Below are 18,232 nucleotides of genomic sequence, written 5' to 3'. Positions count from 1 at the left end.
GGAATCATGATCAAAGTTTATTTCTTGTCTGGGAGTGTTTCTCCTCTTGAATTGCTCTGTTGGATAAGGGGAAGAGGGAAGGACAAGTCAGCTGCTAATGGGTTATGCCCCACCTTTCTCTAATACTGCTCTGTAAGTTTGCAAGGACCTTCTGACATAAAGATAAAAGCAAAATATTGCGGATGCTGGAAATCTGAAACAAAAACAAAAATAGCTGGAAAAACTCAGCAGATCTGACAGCATCTGCGGAGAGGAATACAGTTAACGTTTCAAGTCCGTATGACTCTTCATCAGAACTAAGGAAATACAGAAATGAGGTGGTTGAGGGAGGGGTGGGACAGGTAGAGCTGGATAGGGGGCCTTCTGACATAACCTCCCTGCCTGTGGAAAAGAAGCTGGAATCGAACCACCTCTAGTCTGTAACACCAAAGCAAAATATTCTGGATACTAGAAATCTGAAATAAAAAATTTTAAAAATGCTGGAAATTCAAAAAAAAGAGTTGACATTTCAGGGCAAGATGACCTTTAATGAGGACAGAGATAAAAACAAAAAACTGCGGATGCTGGAAATCTGAAACAAAAACAGAAATACCTGGAAACTTTCCAGGTATTTCTGTTTCTGTTTTTGTTTAATGAGGACAGTGCTGGTGAACTGAGTTCTGACGAAACGTCATAAACTGAAACGTGAACTCTGTTTCTATCTCCACAGCTTCCTGACCTGCTGAGTATTTGCAGCATTCTTTGTTGCTTCGTTCCACCATCCAGTCTGCCTCGGGCATACCCAGTACTAGCAGTGCATAGGTGGGGAATAGTGAGCCAGGGTACCCCGTCACTGTCTCTGTTTGGTGTTTGCGTGCATGTGAATGGGTATGCACATCTCTGTGCATGTTTCTGCGTGTGTGTGTGTGCACGTGTGTGAGGATACCAGGGCCAGAGTTTTATGTCTGGGGGGCGGGCGAGGGTCCTGATGTCATTGCGCAATCGTGTGATATCTCGCTCGGCAGGCGTGCACAGCAGTCAGAAGACCGCTCGCCGACAATTAGGCAGGCAAGTAAGCCCATTAAGGAGGCAATTGAAAGCGATTTTTTTGTGGTCCACTTTTAAGGTTGGCAGGGAGGTGTCAGCTGTGGCTCAGTTCATAGCACCCTCGCCTTTGAATCAGAGGGTTGTGGGTTCATGTCCCACTTCCGGAAACCAAGAACTGTGATTGTACTCGAAAGAGTTGCAATCTGTGACTGTTGATAACTCGAAAGAGTTTTTTTTTAAGGTTGGCGGGGAGGTGTCAGCTGTGGCTCAGTTCATAGCACCCTCGCCTTTGAATCAGAGGGTTGTGGGTTCATGTCCCACTCCCGGAAACCAAGAACTGTGATTGTACTCAAAAGAGTTGCAATCTGTGACTGTTGATAACTCGAAAGAATTTTTTAAGGTTGGCGGATGGGCCAATCGGCCTTTACATTTTTGCTCAAACCTCGACCCATTGCGGGTTGAAGCCTCTGTGGGGGAAATAAAGACAGATATCTGGGGGCTATTTTTTTCGTGAGGTTTGCTTTCAGGTGCTTGATTGTGCTGCATGGACATTTTTTGCAGCACTTTTATGCTTTCCTTTGTTACTTGGGAGGTCTGCAGCTCCCCGAGACAGCTGTCTGCCTTCAGGGAGCTTAATGGAAGCGCCCACCAGCACCCGCAGTGCCCTCTTCCCGCTCCCACCGCCAGCGCTGAGACTTTCTCCGGGCGCGTTTCACGCTGCCTGCCACTAATTGGCCTGAAATTGCGGGTGGGGGGGGGTGCCAATTGTGGTCGGGGGCCCGTTTCCCATCTGCTCCCTGGCTCCGCCTATCATGTGTGCCCAACGAGCGAAAAATTCAAGCCCAGGGCAAGAGGTTGGGGAATAGCTTCAATGTGCTTCAGAGCTTAATAACCCACAGACACTCATTACCCTGGTTCACCACAGGGAAACTGATCCCATAGCCTGATGAGGAAGGGACAGAAAAAAATAATTTTAGAAAGGATGCACTTCCCAAAAATTAGCCTGTTAGCCTGATTTATTTCCACTCTTGTTCCCCATGCCTCACTCTGACAGTGAATCAAAGCATGTTGTCTTTTCCAGTTACCCAGGCCTTTCTGTCCATGGGCTTGTTTCAATAATAGCAAAACAAACTCCACACTATTATAAAACACAAATACAAAGCTCATAACATCTTTTACTACCTTTGTGAGACCCTGTGAGATGTAGTTTCTAATCTGAGAACCAGACCACTTCTGGACCCAGGTCACACTCCAAACAATGCATTTCCTGATTGCAATGTAGAGGGAGCTTTACTCTGTATCTAACCCCGTGCTGTACCTGTCCTGGGAGTGTTTGATGGGTACAGTGTAGAGGGAGCTTTACTCTGTATCTAACCCCGTGCTGTACCTGTCCTGGGAGTGTTTGATGGGGACAGTGTAGAGGGAGCTTTACTCTGTATCTAACCCCGTGCTGTACCTGCCCTGGGAGTGTTTGATGGGGACATTGTAGAGGGAGCTTTACTCTGTATCTAACCCCATGCTGTACCTGTCCTGGGAGTGTTTGATGGGGACAGTGTAGAGGGAGCATTACTCTGTACCTAACCCCGTGCTGTACCTGTCCTGGGAGTGTGTGATGGGGAGTGTAGAGGGAGCTTTACTCTGTATCTAACCCCATGCTGTACCTGCCCTGGGAGTGTTTGATGGGGACAGCGTAGAGGGAACTTTACTCTGTATCTAACCCCGTGCTGTACCTGTCCTGGGAGTGTTTGATGGGGACAGTGTAGAGGGAGCTTTACTCTGTATCTAACCCCATGCTGTACCTGTCCTGGGAGTGTTTGATGGGGACAGTGTAGAGGGAGCTTTACTCTGTATCTAACCCTGTACTCTAAAATTCTCTGATATTTCCCACATCCCTCACTGTAACCTTCTCCTGATATGCCTTGAATTTAGCTGTTGACTAAAATTTGAATACTTGATTTATAAATTCCATTTTCCAACACAAGGGGATTGAATTTGCACATGTTATACCCATGTATCTGTTATCACTTTGGATTCCTTTCTTTAAGATTGGAGGGATCATAGGCAGTCTCAAGGATGTTAGAGAAGAAACCAGTAGTTGCGGAAATGCCACTGATCCTGGCAGCTTTTCACTGACTCTTTTAGTGAACATGTTGGTTTTAGTGCATAACCTTGTGGGAAACATGACATCCGAGAGATTATTAGAACAAGGCAGTTTAATTTGCAATAATGGTACAGGATTAAAGCTGGGGACCTTGAACATTTTAGCTTGCCTTTTTATTATTAAATCAACCTCGATGATACAGTAAAGCCCTGCCGTTCTCGCGAAACCTTGCCAACAGCGAAATTGCAAATGACGAACATACTTTACAATGGGAGCCCATTAGTCAGGCACCAGCACATCCTAAAACTTGACATGATCAAAGGCAAGAAAAAAACTGTAACAAAAGCAGAAAATGGCGGAAAAACTCAGCAGGTCCGGCAGAGAGAAGCATCTACTACAGAACAAGCCTTGAAAGTTAATCTCTGTTAACAAGGAACCCCCCCATGTGCAAATGTGCACACACACAGTTCACTCTTCCTCCTCAGGAAACATGCCATGGCTGCCTCCAGTGTGTTATCAACTTCATTCAGGTGGTTTTTTTGTTGTCTTTATTTCAGCATTTTCTAAAGTTGGCTTCTATTTTTTATTTTTAAAACCACATTCGGGCTGGCAATCAGCTGCACGAAGACTTAGGTGCGGATAAGCCAATTCGCAAAAGAGGAAGGCACCAAAGGTGTAATTTCTTCACTGTAATTTGGATTCCTGTTAACCCTTAAACTGATTGTGTGAACAGGCAGAAACACCACATACGAACATGCACCAGCACACAAAATATACGCCACCGCACACACAGACAAATGTGTCTGAGGTTTCCGCTGCATTTGTGCCCAGAGATCACCGCAATCGCAAATCACAGGGTTGTTACTGCGCAGAAGGGACTCATTCCAGAAGGAAATAGGGAGAGTACAAGGCCAACATATCCCAGTGAAGACAAAGGGTGGGACCATCAAATCCAGGGAACCCTGGATGTCGAGGGATACACAGGATTGAATAAAGCGAAAAAGGGAGGTTTATGGCAGATACCGAGGGCTCCAAACAGCAGAAGCCCTGGAGAGTATAGAATGTGTAGGGGGGAACTTAAAAAGGAAATTAGGAGAGCAAAAAGGGAGCATGAAAAAACATTAGCAGGGAAAATAGAGGAAAATCCAAAGTTGTTTTACAAGTACGTTAAGAGTAAGAGGATAACCAGGGAAAGAGTAGAGCCCATTAAGGACCATAGTGGTAATTTGTGTGTGGAGCCGGAAGACGTAGGTAAGGTTCTAAATGAATATTTTGTGTCGGTGTTCACAAGTGAGAGGGACAACATGGGTATGGAAATCAGGCAGAAGGACTGTGATATAATTAAAGAAATTAGTTTAGAAAGGGAGGAGGTTCTAAGTGGTCTGATAGGCTTAAAAGTAGATAAATCTCCAGGCCTGGATGAAATGTATCCCAGGTTGTTGAGTGAGGCAAGGGAGGAGATAGCAGGGGCACTAGGTATTTTCAATACCTCTCTGGCCACAGGAGAGGTGCCAGAGGACTGGAGGACAGCCAATGTGGTACCGTTATTCAAGAAGGGAGGAAGGGATAAACCACGGAACTACAGGCCAGTCAGTCTAACCTCAGTGGTGGGGAAACTATTGGAAGCAATTCTGAGGGACAGAATTAATCTACACTTGGAGCGGCAGCGATTAATCAAGGACAGTCAGCGTGGTTTTGTTAAGGGGAGGTCATGTCTGACCAATTTGATTGAATTTTTCGAAGGGGTGACCAGGTGTGTAGATGAGGGCAATGCATTTGACGTAGTCTACTTGGACTTCAGCAAGGCTTTTGATAAAGTCCCGCATAGGCGACTGATAATGAAGGTAAGAGCCCATAGGACCCAAGGCAATTTGGCAAATTGGATCCAGAATTGGCTGAGTGGCAGGAAGCAGAGGGTGATGGTCGAGGGGTGTTTTTGTGACAGGATGCCTGTGTCCAGTGGGGTTCCACAGGGATCGGTGTTGGGTCCCTTGCTGTTTGTGGTATATATAAACGATTTAGACTTGAATGTAGGAAGGAAGATCAGTAAGTTCGTGGATGACACGATAATTGGTGGGGTGGTAAATAGTGAGGAGGATAGCCTTAGATTACAGGAGGATATAGACGGGCTGGTCAGATGGGCTGATCAGTGGCAAATGGAATTTAATCCAGATAAGTGTGAGGTGATGCACTGGGGCAGGACAAACAAGGCACGGGAATACACGATGAATGGTAGGACCCTGGGAAGTACCGAGGATCAGAGGGACCTTGGTGTGCATGTCCACTGGTCCCTTAAGGTAGCAGGACAGGTAGATAAGGTGGTTAAGAAGGCATATGGGATACTTGCCTTTATTAGCCAAGGCATAGAATATAAGAGCAGGGAGGTTATGCTGAAACTGTATAAAATGCTGGTTAGGCCACAGCTAGAGTATTGCGTGCAGTTCTGGAATCCACACTATAGGAAGGATGTGATTGCACTAGAGAGAGTGCAGAGGAGATTCACCAGGCTGTTGCCTGGGCTGGAGAGTTTTAGTTATGAGGAGAGATTGGATAGGCTGAGGTTATTTTCCCTGGAGCAGAGGAGATTGAGGGAGAACATGATTGAGGTGTATAAAATTATGAGGAGCATAGATAGGGTAGCCAGGAAGGAACTTTTCCCCTTGGTGGAGGGATCAATAACCAGGGGCATAGATTTAAGGTAAGGGGCAGGAGGTTTCGTTGGGACCTGGAAAAATTTATTAATTTTGCTTCCAATCTCCACCCCTCCATCATTTTCACATGGTCCATCTCTGACACTTCTCTTCCCTTCCTTGACCTCTCTGTCTCAATTTCTGATGATAGACTGTCCACCAATATCCATTACAAGCCTACCGACTCCCACAGTTACCTCGACTACAGCTCCTCACACCCCGCTTCTTGTAAAGACTCCATCCCATTCTCTCAGTTCCTTCGCCTCCGTCGCATCTGTTCTGATGACGCTACCTTCAAAAACAGCTCCTCTGACATGTCCTCCTTCTTCCTTAACCGAGGTTTTCCACCCACAGTCGTTGACAGGGCCCTCAACCGTGTCCGGCCCATATCCCGCGCATCCTCCCTCACGCCTTCTCCTCCTTCCCAGAAACATGATAGGGTCCCCCTTGTCCTCACTTATCACCCCACCAGCCTCCGCATTCAAAGGATCATCCTCCGCCATTTCCGCCAACTCCAGCATGATGCCACCACCAAACACATCTTCCCTTCACCCCCCCCTGACGGCATTCCATAGGGATCGTTCCCTCCGGGACACCCTGGTCCACTCCTCCATCACCCCCTACTCCTCAACCCCCACTTATGGCACCTCCCCATGCCCACGCAGAAGATGCAACACCTGCCCCTTCACTTCCTCTCTCCTCACCGTCCAAGGGCCCAAACACTCCTTTCAAGTGAAGCAGCATTTCACTTGCATTTCCCCTAACTTAGTCTACTGCATTCTTTGCTCCCAATGCGGTCTCCTCTACATTGGAGAGACCAAACGCAAACTGGGAGACCGTTTTGCGGAACACCTGCGGTCTGTCCGCAAGAAAGACCCAAACCTCCCTGTCGCTTGCCATTTTAACACTCCACCCTGTTCTCTTGCCCACATGTCTGTCCTTGGCTTGCTGCATTGTTCCAGTGAAGCCCAACGCAAACTGGAGGAACAGCACCTCATCTTCCGACTAGGCACTTTACAGCCTTCCGGGCTGAATATTGAATTCAACAACTTTAGATCTTAAACTCCCCCTCCCCCTATCTCCACCCCGTTTCTCCCCCCCACCCCCCCCGCCTTTTTTTTCAATAATTTATATAGATTCTTCTTTCCCCACCTATTTCCATTATTTTTAAATCTAAAACTAAAACCTCGTTAGTCTTTCCACCCCACCCCCACTAGAGCTGTACTTTGAATATCCTGTCTTCCATTCTTAATTAGCACTTTTCTTAGACAAATATCACCACCTTCAACACCTCTTTGACCCTTTTGTCTGTGACATCTTTTGATTATCTGCTCATCTCCACAATCACCACACCCTCAATGTCTCTCTCCCCCCCACCCCCTCCCCACCCACCTTAAACCAGTTTATATATCTCCCTTCTTCTAACTATGCTTCAGTTCTGCCGAAGGGCCATGAAGGCTCGAAACGTTAACTGATTTCTTCTCCACTGATGCTGCCAGACTTGCTGAGTTTTTCCAGGTAATTCTGTTTTTGTTTGAGATTTAGAGGGGATGTGAGGAAGAATATTTTCAGCCAGAGGGTGGTACAGGTATAGAATAAAGGGTGGTACAGATACAGAGTAAAGCTCCCTCTACACTGCCCCCATCAAACCCTCATAACATTTAAGAAGTGTTTGGATGTGCACTTGCGATGCCATGGCATACAAGGCTATGGGCCTAGTGCTGGAAAATGGGATTAGAATAGTTAGATACTTGTTTGACTGGCGCAGAGTCGATGGGCCGAAGGGCCTTTTTCTGTGCTGTAGACCCCTATGACTCTATGACTATTCGGCCCATCGTGTCTACACCAGCTTTCCAAATGAGCATTTCACTTAGTGCTATTCTCCTGCTTTCTCCCCCTAACCCTGCACATTACTTCTTTTCAAATAATAATCTAATACCCTCTTGAATGGCTTGGTTGAACCTGCCTCCACCACACTCTCTTGGAGTGCATTTCAGATCCTAACCACTCGCTGCGTGAAAATATTTTCCCTCATATCACTATTGCTTCTTTTACCAATCACGTTAAATCTGTGCCCTCTGCTTCTTGATCCTTCTGCCAATGGGAACAGTTTCTTTGAAGTTTCTTTACTTTTTATTAAACATACAATGTTTCTTTCAAGACCATGAAATTTTGGGCGTCAGTGTGTTTCCTGTGTAATTACAATATGCCATAGTCTCCCCGATCTTCTACAACAGTCCATCCAAACATCGTTCTGAAGGAATCTCTGACCACAAAACAGACCAAAGCCTCAACTCTTGAAGTCAAGTATCCTCGGATTGTTTGTGCTTGGGAGGGGGTGGGATTGGGGTGGGGGTGGGGTGGGGGGTGAGGGGAGAGATGGGGAGGGAGCTCCCAACATTGCAACCAAACTTTTGGGAGCAGCAGGAAACAAATTCCTGGTCACTTAATTGAAATATTTTGCAAGCTTACTACTTGCTTGATCCTCAGAAACCTGCTGCCTATCTCACCTCTTTAGTGCATCTTTACGGCCACAGTATGAAGCACAATATCATAGAATGGTGACAGCACAGAAGGAGGCACGGGGTTAGATACAGAGTAAAGCTCCCTCTACACTGTCCCCATCAAACACTCCCAGGACAGGTACAGCACGGGGTTAGATACAGAGTAAAGCTCACTCTATCTACACTGTCCCCATCAAACACTCCCAGGACAGGTACAGCACGGGGTTAGATACAGAGTAAAGCTCACTCTATCTACACTGTCCCCATCAAACACTCCCAGGACAGGTACAGTACGGGGTTAGATACAGAGTAAAGCTCCCTCTACACTGTCCCCATCAAACACTCCCAGGGCAGGTACAGCACGGGGTTAGATACAGAGTAAAGCTCCCTCTACACTGTCCCCATCAAACACTCCCAGGACAGGTACAGCACGGGGTTAGATACAGAGTAAAATCCCTCTACATTGTCCCCATCAAACACTCCCAGGGCAGGTACAGCACGGGGTTAGGTACAGAGTAAAGCTCCCTCTACACTGTCCCCATCAAATACACCCAGGACAGGTATAGCACAGGGTTAGATACAGAGCACAGCTCCCTCTACACTGTCCCCATCAAACAATCCCAGGATAAGTACAGCACGGGGTTAAACATAGTAAAGCTCCCTCTACAGTGTACCCAACAAACACTCCCAGGGCAGGGACAGCATGGGGTTAAATACAGAGTAAAGCTCCCTCTACACTGTCCCAATCAAACACTCCCAGGACAGGTACAGCACGAGATTAGATACAGAGTAAAGCTCCCTCTACACTGTCCCCATCAAACACTCCCAGGACAGGTACAGCACGGGGTTAGATACAGAGTAAAGCTCCCTCTACACTGTCCCCATCAAACACTCCCAGGGCAGGTACAGCACGGGGTTAGATACAGAGTAAAATCCCTCTACACTGTCCTCATCAAACACTCCCAAGTCAGGTACAGCACGAGGTTAAATACAGAATAAAGGTCCCTCTACACTGTTTCCATCAAACACTCGCAGGGCAGGGACAGCACGGGGTTAGATACAGAGTAAAGCTCCCTCTACACTGTCCCCATCAAACACTCCCAGGACAGGTACAGCACGGGGTTAGATACAGAGTAAAGCTCCCTCTACACTGTCCCAGAAACTGTCCCAGGACAGGTACAGCACGGGGTTAGATACAGAGTAAAGCTCCCTCTACACTGTCCCCATCAAACACTCCCAGGGCAGGTACAGCACGGGGTTAGATACAGAGTAAAATCCCTCTACACTGTCCTCATCAAACACTCCCAAGTCAGGTACAGCACGAGGTTAAATACAGAATAAAGGTCCCTCTACACTGTTTCCATCAAACACTCGCAGGGCAGGGACAGCACGGGGTTAGATACAGAGTAAAGCTCCCTCTACACTGTCCCCATCAAACACTCCCAGGACAGGTACAGCACGGGGTTAGATACAGAGTAAAGCTCCCTCTACACTGTCCCAGAAACTGTCCCAGGACAGGTACAGCATGGGGTTAGATACAGAGTAAAGCTCACTCTGAGCTGAGATAGTCGTCCTATCACTGATTTCACTGTTCTGTGAAACGAGACCTTTGTCTTCTGCTGCCATATTGCTCATTAATGGAAGCAACAGTTTGGAAAAGAATTGTCTTAAAAACTGAATTGTTTCAGCTGAACCTAAGCCTCTAACTCTCAGCATAATCAGTTTTTACCGTGAAATATTCAAAGAGGTCAGAGGTCATTGTGGACCATCTCTGACGACGGTACAATACTGGGAACATACAGTCGTTCACAATACCCAAACCCAAATTTTCATCCTTATTTTCAAATCCCTCCTTATCTCTGTAACCTGTGCCAGCCCCAGGACCCTCCAAGAGCTTTGCATCTCTCCAGTGCCCCAGGCAATGCACAACCCCAATTCCTTCATTCAACCATCGCCTGCCCTCCATTCAGCTGCTGAGGCCCCAAGGATCATTTAGGGGCTGATATGAGGAGAAATGACTTCATTCAAAAGGCTGTGAATCTTTGGAATTCTCCACCCCAGAGGATTGTGGACACTCCATTGTTGAACATAGAACCATAGAAAAGTTACAGCACAGAAGGAGGCCATTCGGCCCATCTTGTCCATGCCAGCCCGAGGACAACCAGGTGCCCTTTCTAATCCCGCCTTCCTGCACCCGGCCCATAGCCCTGCAGCTTACAGCACTTAAGGTGCAGAGGCAGGTATTTTTAAAAAGAGTTTAGAGTTTCTGCCTCTACCACCAACTTGGGCAGCGAATTCCAGACACCCACTACCCTCTGCATAAAATAATTCTTCCTCATGTCCCCCTACACCTTCTGCCACTTATCTTGAATCTATGTCCCCTGGTTCTAGAATTCTCCACCAAGGGAAACAATTTTATCCTGTCCACTCTACCTATTCCCCTCATAATTTTGTACACCTCAGTCAAGTCACCTCTCAGCCTTCTTTATTCTAAGGAAAATAACCCCAACCTATCCAACCTCTCCTTGTAGCTACACTTTTCTAACCCTGGCAACATTCTTGTAAACCTCCTCTGCATTCTCTCCAGAGCTATTACGTCCTTCCTGTAATGTGGTGACCAGAACTGCACACAATACTCCAGTTGTGGCCTCACCAGTGTGTTATACAATTCCAACATTATATCCTTACTTTTATATTCTATATCTCTGCCAATGAAGGAAAGCATTCCATATGCCTTCTTTACAACCTTGTCTACTTGAACTGCTGCCTTCAGGGACCTGTGTACTTGTACACCAAGATCTCTTACTTCATCTACCCCTCTTAGTATATTCCCATTTATTGTGTAATCCCTGTAACTTTTTGACCTCCCTAAATGTATGACCTCACACTTCTCTATGTTAAAATCCATCTGCCACTTTACCGCCCACTCCACCAACCCATCTATATCGTTTTGGAGATTATGGCTATCCTCTACACTATCCACTACACGGCCAATCTTTGTGTCAACTGCAAATTTCCCAATCGTGCCCCCCACGTTCACGTCCAAATCGTTAATATATAACACAAACAGCAAGGGACCCGACACCGAGCCCTGTGGAACACCACTTGAGACAACTTTCCATTCGCAAGGGCATCCATCGACCTTTGTTTCCTGTTACAAAGCCAACCTTTTATCCAGTTTGCCACATTACCCTGAATCCCATGGGCTTTTGCTTTCCTGACCAATTCATTGAAGGCTGGGATGGACAGATTTTTGGTCTCTCAGGGGATCAAGGGAATTGGGGATTGCGGGCTGGAGAGTGGGAGTTGAAGCCCAAGATCAACCATGATGGTATTGAATGGCGAAGCAGGCTTGAGGCGGGGGGGGGCGGGGGGGGGGACCTTAGGGTCTATTCTTATTTCCTGGGTCTAAAAATTCCTTCCCTAAAACTCTCCTCCTTAAAACTCAGCTCTTTGTCCGCGTTTTGGATCACCTGTTTTAATATCACTCTGCGCGCCTGATTCCCAATTTTAACTAAGTGCAACTCCTCGAGGTTCGCGGCCTTGGAGCCCGTTTCACATTGAGGGAGCTGCGTAAAGATACATGACCATAATCCACCTCCTGAGCCTGCAACACCAACAGCATCATAAAGCGGCCAATGTGCCTGCTTAATTCCAGATATCGAGTGAATACTGTCTGGTAACCTTGTGGACTAAATCCTAGGAAGATGGTCATCGGGGCAAAAATATCCCTATAAAAGGTTGACGCAATTCTTCCAGAGCGTTCAGGGTGAGATCTGCAACAGTCCACACCACAGCAACACAGCCGAAATCAGGTAAAGGTCATCTTATAGCATATTGTCTAGTTCCATTCCCAGGCACCTGGGGACCAGGACTCCGCTGCTGCTGGTCCTACTGCAGAAGGGGTTGGAGATATTAGGAGGTCACCGGCAGTTCTTGTCTTTAGCCCAGCGGAGGGTAAAATACGAAAAGTGGCTGAAGCCAAGTTTAAATCTGGACAGCACGAGGAGAGCGACGATTGCACAGTTTTTGGAGCTTCTGGGAAAGATTGCGTTAAGAGTAGGATAAGTCTTCATTTCAGCACAGCCCTCCTGTGGGGTGGGGGTGGAGGGTGGGGGGCAGGGGAGGTAATTTTCAACTTGTAGAGATGGTACAAAACGGGCAAAAGCGAATGAGACGCTTTCATTTGAAGTCAGACAGTCAATGGGTTACCTATCAGCTGGTTTATATATCATTGGTCGAAATTTTTAATGTTGGGGGTCAGTCCGAAAAACTACACTGACAAATAAAAGCAAAAAAAAAACTGCGGATGCTGGAAATCCAAAACAAAAACAACTGGAAAAACTCCAGCAGGTCTGACAGCATCTGCGGAGAGGGACACAGTGAACGTTTCGAGTCCCTATGACTCTTGTTCTGTTGAAGAGTCATGCGGACTGGAAACGTTAACTGTGTCCCTCTCCGCAGATGCTGTCAGACCTGCTGGAGTTTTTCCAGTTATTTTTATTTTTGTTTTTTACACTGATGAATAAATGGGTTCTCTCAGGTTGGTGTGATACTTAAGGCAATAGGCTCCATTGGCCGAATCACTCTTCTTACCAAGGGGTCCTGAGCATTATGTAGAGGCTGCTCCCCACAGGGAAGGGAAACTCAGAGTGTCTGCCACACACTCTGGGATGGGGAAGGGTCTTTGTCTAAGACCTTTCTGCCATAGTGCACCGAGGGGCTGGGAATTGTATAGACCCCCTCGGGCTGTACAATGAATGCATGCATTGAATACTAATTGTATTATAATTGTATTGAAGCACCTCAGAGTGCAACATGATGTATGTTGGTAACTCCAATCCCATTGCACTGACTGACTGTCTGTAATGACCATATTGAAATGACTGTAATATTCATTGATTGTATTGAAGCCACCTCTCGATCCATGTGTAAAAGTTGAATCTGATTGCACTTTTTGCGATGGCGATTTAGAAATGTTTTGTAATGTTCTTCCAGATATTTTATGAATAAAGTATATTTTTCAAAAAAAAAACCCAGCAGCCCAAGTGCCCCACCTTGGCTAAAGTAAAAGCAAAATACTGCAGATGCTGGAGATCTGAAGTAAAAACAGGAAGTGCCGGGGAGAAAAAAAATGACTCAGGTCTGGCAGCATCCGTGGAGAGAGAAACAGTTAACGTTTCGAGTCTAATATGACACCTTCGCCCGATGTTGGCAGAACGTAGAGTCTGAAAATATAATCTAACTGGCAAAATGTGGGGAAAATATCATTTTTTTTTTCTTTTGCAGCATGTGCTCCTCTCAGCTGTTCCTCCTCGCACTGTGCTTGTGTTTTGTCCAAAGCCGACACCTCTGCCACCCGACCAACGTGACAATCTCTGCCGAAAAGGATGAGTGCCCTATCTGTGTGAGCCTCACTACTTCCATATGCAGTGGCTACTGTCCAACAAAGGTAATGGGGGATGGGGGGGGAAATGGGACCTCTGCCTTTTCTTTGTACACCCTACTCACATCCCCTGCCACTTGTACCACCGCTCCCCCCCCCCGCCGCCCACCACCCCACCCCATCATCCAAAGGTTTTCCCCAGCACCTTGTGCAAGCAGCCATTCTTATTACTATCCTACTCAGGAAGAGGTCATTCAGCCCCTCAAGCCTGCTCTGCCATTCAATGCGATCATGTCTGATCTGATCAACTCCACTTTCCTTCTGCTCCCTCCATAACCCTTGACTCTTTTATCAATCAAAAATGATAATCAGTCTTGAATGTAGTCAATGACCCAACCTTCACTGTTCTCAGGGGAAGAGCATTCCAAAGTTTAACAACCCTCCTCACCCGAGTGTCCGCGCGCTAGCACAAGGCTGCTGGACCTGTCAGTCAGCATTGGGAACACTTGAATAATTTTCTTTTAAACTACTCAGGGTCCATCGAGACTGAGTGAAGTGAGCCCATAAGCACCTGGGGAAGATTAAACAAGGTGGAGACTGGTGATATACCAGCCCACCCCTCTCCCCCCCTCCCCATGAAGACCCACAGTTTGGGCTTGGAATTGATGGAAATAATGAAGCCTGTCTCCCTCTCTGAAGTAGTGCAGTGAATCTGAAAGTGAGTGACATGGTGAGCTGGAAGGGCTGACTGGCCTTTACTTGTTCTGTACCAACACCAAAGGAGCCTTCTCAGAGAGCTCTTTCCCCCAAAAAACTGCTGAGGCTTAGATCCTCATTTATAACAATTCCAAGTTCCTAGAAAGTTTAACAGGCAAATCCAATGGTTATAGAGTCATAGAGCTGTACAGCATAGAAAAAGGCCCTTCAGCCCATCGAGTCTGTGCCGGTCAAACAAGCAGCTAACTATTCTAGTCCCATTTTCCAGCACTAGGCCTTGTATGCCATGGCATCGCAAGTGCACATCCAAATACCTCTTAAATGTTATGAGGGTTTCTGCCTCTACCATCCTTTCAGGCAGTGAGTTCCAGATTCCCACCACCCTCTGGGTGAAAAAATTCTTCCTCACATCCCCTCTAAACCTCCTGCCCCTTACCTTAAATCTATGCCCCCTGGTTATTGATCCCTCCTCCAAAGGGGAAAAGTTCCTTCCTGTCTACCCTAGCTATGCCCCTCATAATTTTATGCACCTCAATCATGTCCCCCCTCAATCTCCTCTGCTCCAGGGAAAATAACCCCAGTCTATCCAATCTCTCCTCATAACTAAAACTCTCCAGCCCAGGCAACAGCCTGGTAAATCTCCTCTGCTCTCTCTCAAGTGCAATCACATCCTTCTTATAATACGGATTCCAGAACTGCATGCAATACTCTAGCCGTGGCCTAACCAGCATTTTATACAGTTCCAGCACAACCTCCCTGCTCTTATATTCTATGCCTCGGCTAATAAAGGCAAGTATCCCATATGCCTTCTTAACCACCTTATCTACCTGTCCCACTACCTAAAGAGACCAGTGGACATGCACACCAAGGTCCCTCTGATCCTCGGTACTTCCCAGGGTCCTACCATTCATCGTGTATTCCTGTGCTTTGTTTGTCCTGCCCCAGTGCATCACCTCACACTTATCCATTTGCCACTGATCAGCCCATCTGACCAGCCCGTCTATATCCTCCTGTAATCTAAGGCTATCCTCCTCACTATTTACCACCCCACCAATTTTCATCATCCCTGAACTTACTTATCAACCCTCCTACATACCACAAACAGCAAGGGACCCAACACCGATCCCTGGACACAGGCATCCAGTCACAAAAACACCCCCTGACCATCACCCTCTGCTTCCTGCCACTCAGCCAATTCTGGATCCAATTTGCCTTGGATCCCATGGGCTCTTCATTATCAGTCTCTCATGCGGAACTTTATCAAAAGCCTTGCTGAAGTCCAAATAGACTACGTCAAATGCATTTCCCTCATCTACATACCCTGGTCCCCTCTTCGAAAAATTCAATCAAATTGATCAGACATGACACCCCCCTTAACTAAACCATGCTGACTGTCCTTGATTAATCGCTGCCTCTCCAAGTGTAGATTAGTTCTGTCCCTCAGAATTGCTTCCAATATGTTCCCCACCACTGAGTTAGAGTGACTGGCCTGTAGTTCCCTGGTTTATCCCTTCCTCCCTTCTTAAATAACGGTACCATATTGGCTGTCCTCCAGTCCTCTGGCACCTCTCCTGTGGCCAGAGAGGTATTGAAAATTATTGCCAGCACCCCTGCTATCTCCTCCCTTGCTTCACTCAACAGCTTGGGATACATTTCATCCGGGCCTGGAGATTTATCTACTTCTAATCCTGCCAGACCACTTAGAACCTCCTCCCTTTCTATGCTAATGGGTTTTTTTTGTATATGGACAGGCTTTGGGGTATCAGGTGAGGTACCCTCCAAAAATTATTCAGTTACCCTCCACAGCATTGCCAGCCTCTGACCTGCCCTTGTAGCCACAAATAGTGTTGCCCACAGCAGTGGTCATATGTTCAATACCTGAGGTAGCTGCTTTTGTACTGGGCAGCAGCTGAATCACTACTGGCTTTGGCACCCTTTGACTAAGTGAGGGGCTAAGATTAATTGGAGTCCTGCACGACAATTACCCAATGATCTAGCTTGAGAAGTGCAGTGGTGGGTGTGAGATGGAGAAAGAGTAGGATTCACATCTCATGATTAAATATTGTGCTGACACTCACCAGGGTGGGAAAGGAGTGGTGGTGAGTTGCCTTCAAGGGCTGGGACCTTACGTATGTCTAGGAAGATGCATGGATATGGAAAGCAGGGTTCATTTCTGCAGTTATGCTGGAGAAGAACTTGACAAATTTCCTTAAGTTGGAATCCAGCATCCAACAGTCTACCTGATAAAGCAAGAATGCATGTTGCTGCTTGAAAGGGTGGCAGTTGTACCTTTCAAAAAGGAATTGAATAAATAATTGAAGGGGAGAAATTATAGGACAATGGGAAAAGAGCGAGGGTGTGGGACTCATTGGGTCGCTCTTTCACAGAGCTGACACACACATGATGGGCCTCCTTGTGGTCTGTCTGATTCTATGAAATCTAAAACTAGAGTCACCTTTCAGAAATATCTGAGGTGGAAACTGTTACTTTTGGGGCTAAAACATCGGTGGTTGAAACGCAAATTGAAATGTTATTACCCGAAGCCCAGATTATTGTACAACATGTGTAATTTTGCACACTTTGAAAATGGCCTTTGGGGGAAGAAATAAAAATGTGGAAAAGGGAAAAAGATTAGAAAATACTAGTTAATATCCTGTCATGGAAAGTCTACAATGGGGTAAATGTGAGGTAACTGGGCCTGGTATTCATTCATACTGGAAAAACAAACTAATGCATGAGTTCCTAAATACATATTTATAACTTGTCACACTTTAGTTACATCCTCCCACCATGGGTGGTAGTGCCTCCTTGGGGAAATGATGTAATTAAACCTCTGAACAAGGTGGTGAAGGGTTCAAGGACCATTCCAGAGACTTGACTGAACCCGTAATCTGAGCTGGCACTTTAGTACAGTACTGAGGGAGTATTGCACTGCCAGAGCTATCATCTTTCAGGTGAGATGTTAAAATTCTGCCCGCTCACGTGATGCAAAAGATCCAATGAGGAGGAACAGGGGCATTTCCCCAGCGTCCTGGGCACCATCTATCCCTCAAACCACCACAGTTGATCTAGTCATTATTAGATTGCTGTTCATGGGACCTTGCTGCCTGGTTTCCCTCCAAAACAACAGCGATTACATTTCAAAAATAATTAATTAGTTGTGAATGATATAGCCAAAAGCATTAAGTAATTGTCCTTCTGTTCCATGGGGAAATGCTTACAGGAAGTGCAAACAGAAAGACTTTGAGATTGTACCAAGATTGGGAACAAAAGATTTCAAATAAAACGGGGAAGAACTTTCTACCCAAAGGTTGTAAAATAAGAATCTTACTCAATGTCTGGAGACAAGGTTGAAACATTGTAATGATTAACTAAGAACATATTCTTTGACTGCAGGAATCAGTATACAAGAGCCCTCTCCTGTCAGTTTACCAGCATGTGTGTACTTACAAGGAGATTCGATATGAGGCCATCAGGCTGCCAGGCTGCCCCTTGGGTGTTGACTCCACCTACACCTACCCTGTGGCAGTCAGCTGTGAATGCAACCGCTGTAAAATGGATTACACTGACTGCACGGTGCAGAGCATCAAACCGGACTTCTGCAGTGCCAGGAGAGTGTTGCTGTGAGACGTTCCTCTTCACCAGCGCCCATCGCCTCTCTTCTCACCACTCTCGTGCCTTCTCTGCTGCACTTTGCTCATTTAGAGTCTTCTTTGTGGTGTCAGAGCCGGTTTCTCTTGACATCCTAAAGAAGGTGCTCTGTGTTTTCCTGTACTCACCCGCTTAAAAGGAGCACTAAACTGTAATC

At 46.5% G+C, this 18,232-nt stretch overlaps 1 protein-coding gene across 1 annotated transcript; it reads left to right on the top strand.

The window, feature by feature from the left end:
- Positions 1-13,611: 13,611 nt before the first annotated feature.
- Positions 13,612-18,188, top strand: LOC144669374 (lutropin subunit beta-like). Its single transcript, XM_078531756.1, has 2 exons — positions 13,612-13,773; positions 17,821-18,188. The coding sequence occupies exons 1-2, from the start codon at positions 13,612-13,614 to the stop codon at positions 18,049-18,051; spliced, it is 393 nt and encodes a 130-aa protein (XP_078387882.1). The 3' UTR covers positions 18,052-18,188.
- The last annotated feature ends 44 nt before the right edge of the window (positions 18,189-18,232 follow it).

Source organism: Cetorhinus maximus, chromosome 29 (assembly GCF_964194155.1).
Source record: "Cetorhinus maximus chromosome 29, sCetMax3.hap1.1, whole genome shotgun sequence".
Taxonomy (NCBI): Eukaryota; Metazoa; Chordata; class Chondrichthyes; order Lamniformes; family Cetorhinidae; genus Cetorhinus; species Cetorhinus maximus.
This window is presented reverse-complemented; position numbering and strand designations above follow the sequence as displayed.

Excerpts from the sequence above, each read along its gene's own strand:
- LOC144669374 (XM_078531756.1), top strand. The coding sequence starts at position 13,612 with ATGTGCTCCTCTCAGCTGTTCCTCCTCGCACTGTGCTTGTGTTTTGTC. Across the intron at positions 13,774-17,820 it reads GTGGCTACTGTCCAACAAAG|GAATCAGTATACAAGAGCCC; the intron begins GTAATGGGGGAT and ends CTTTGACTGCAG.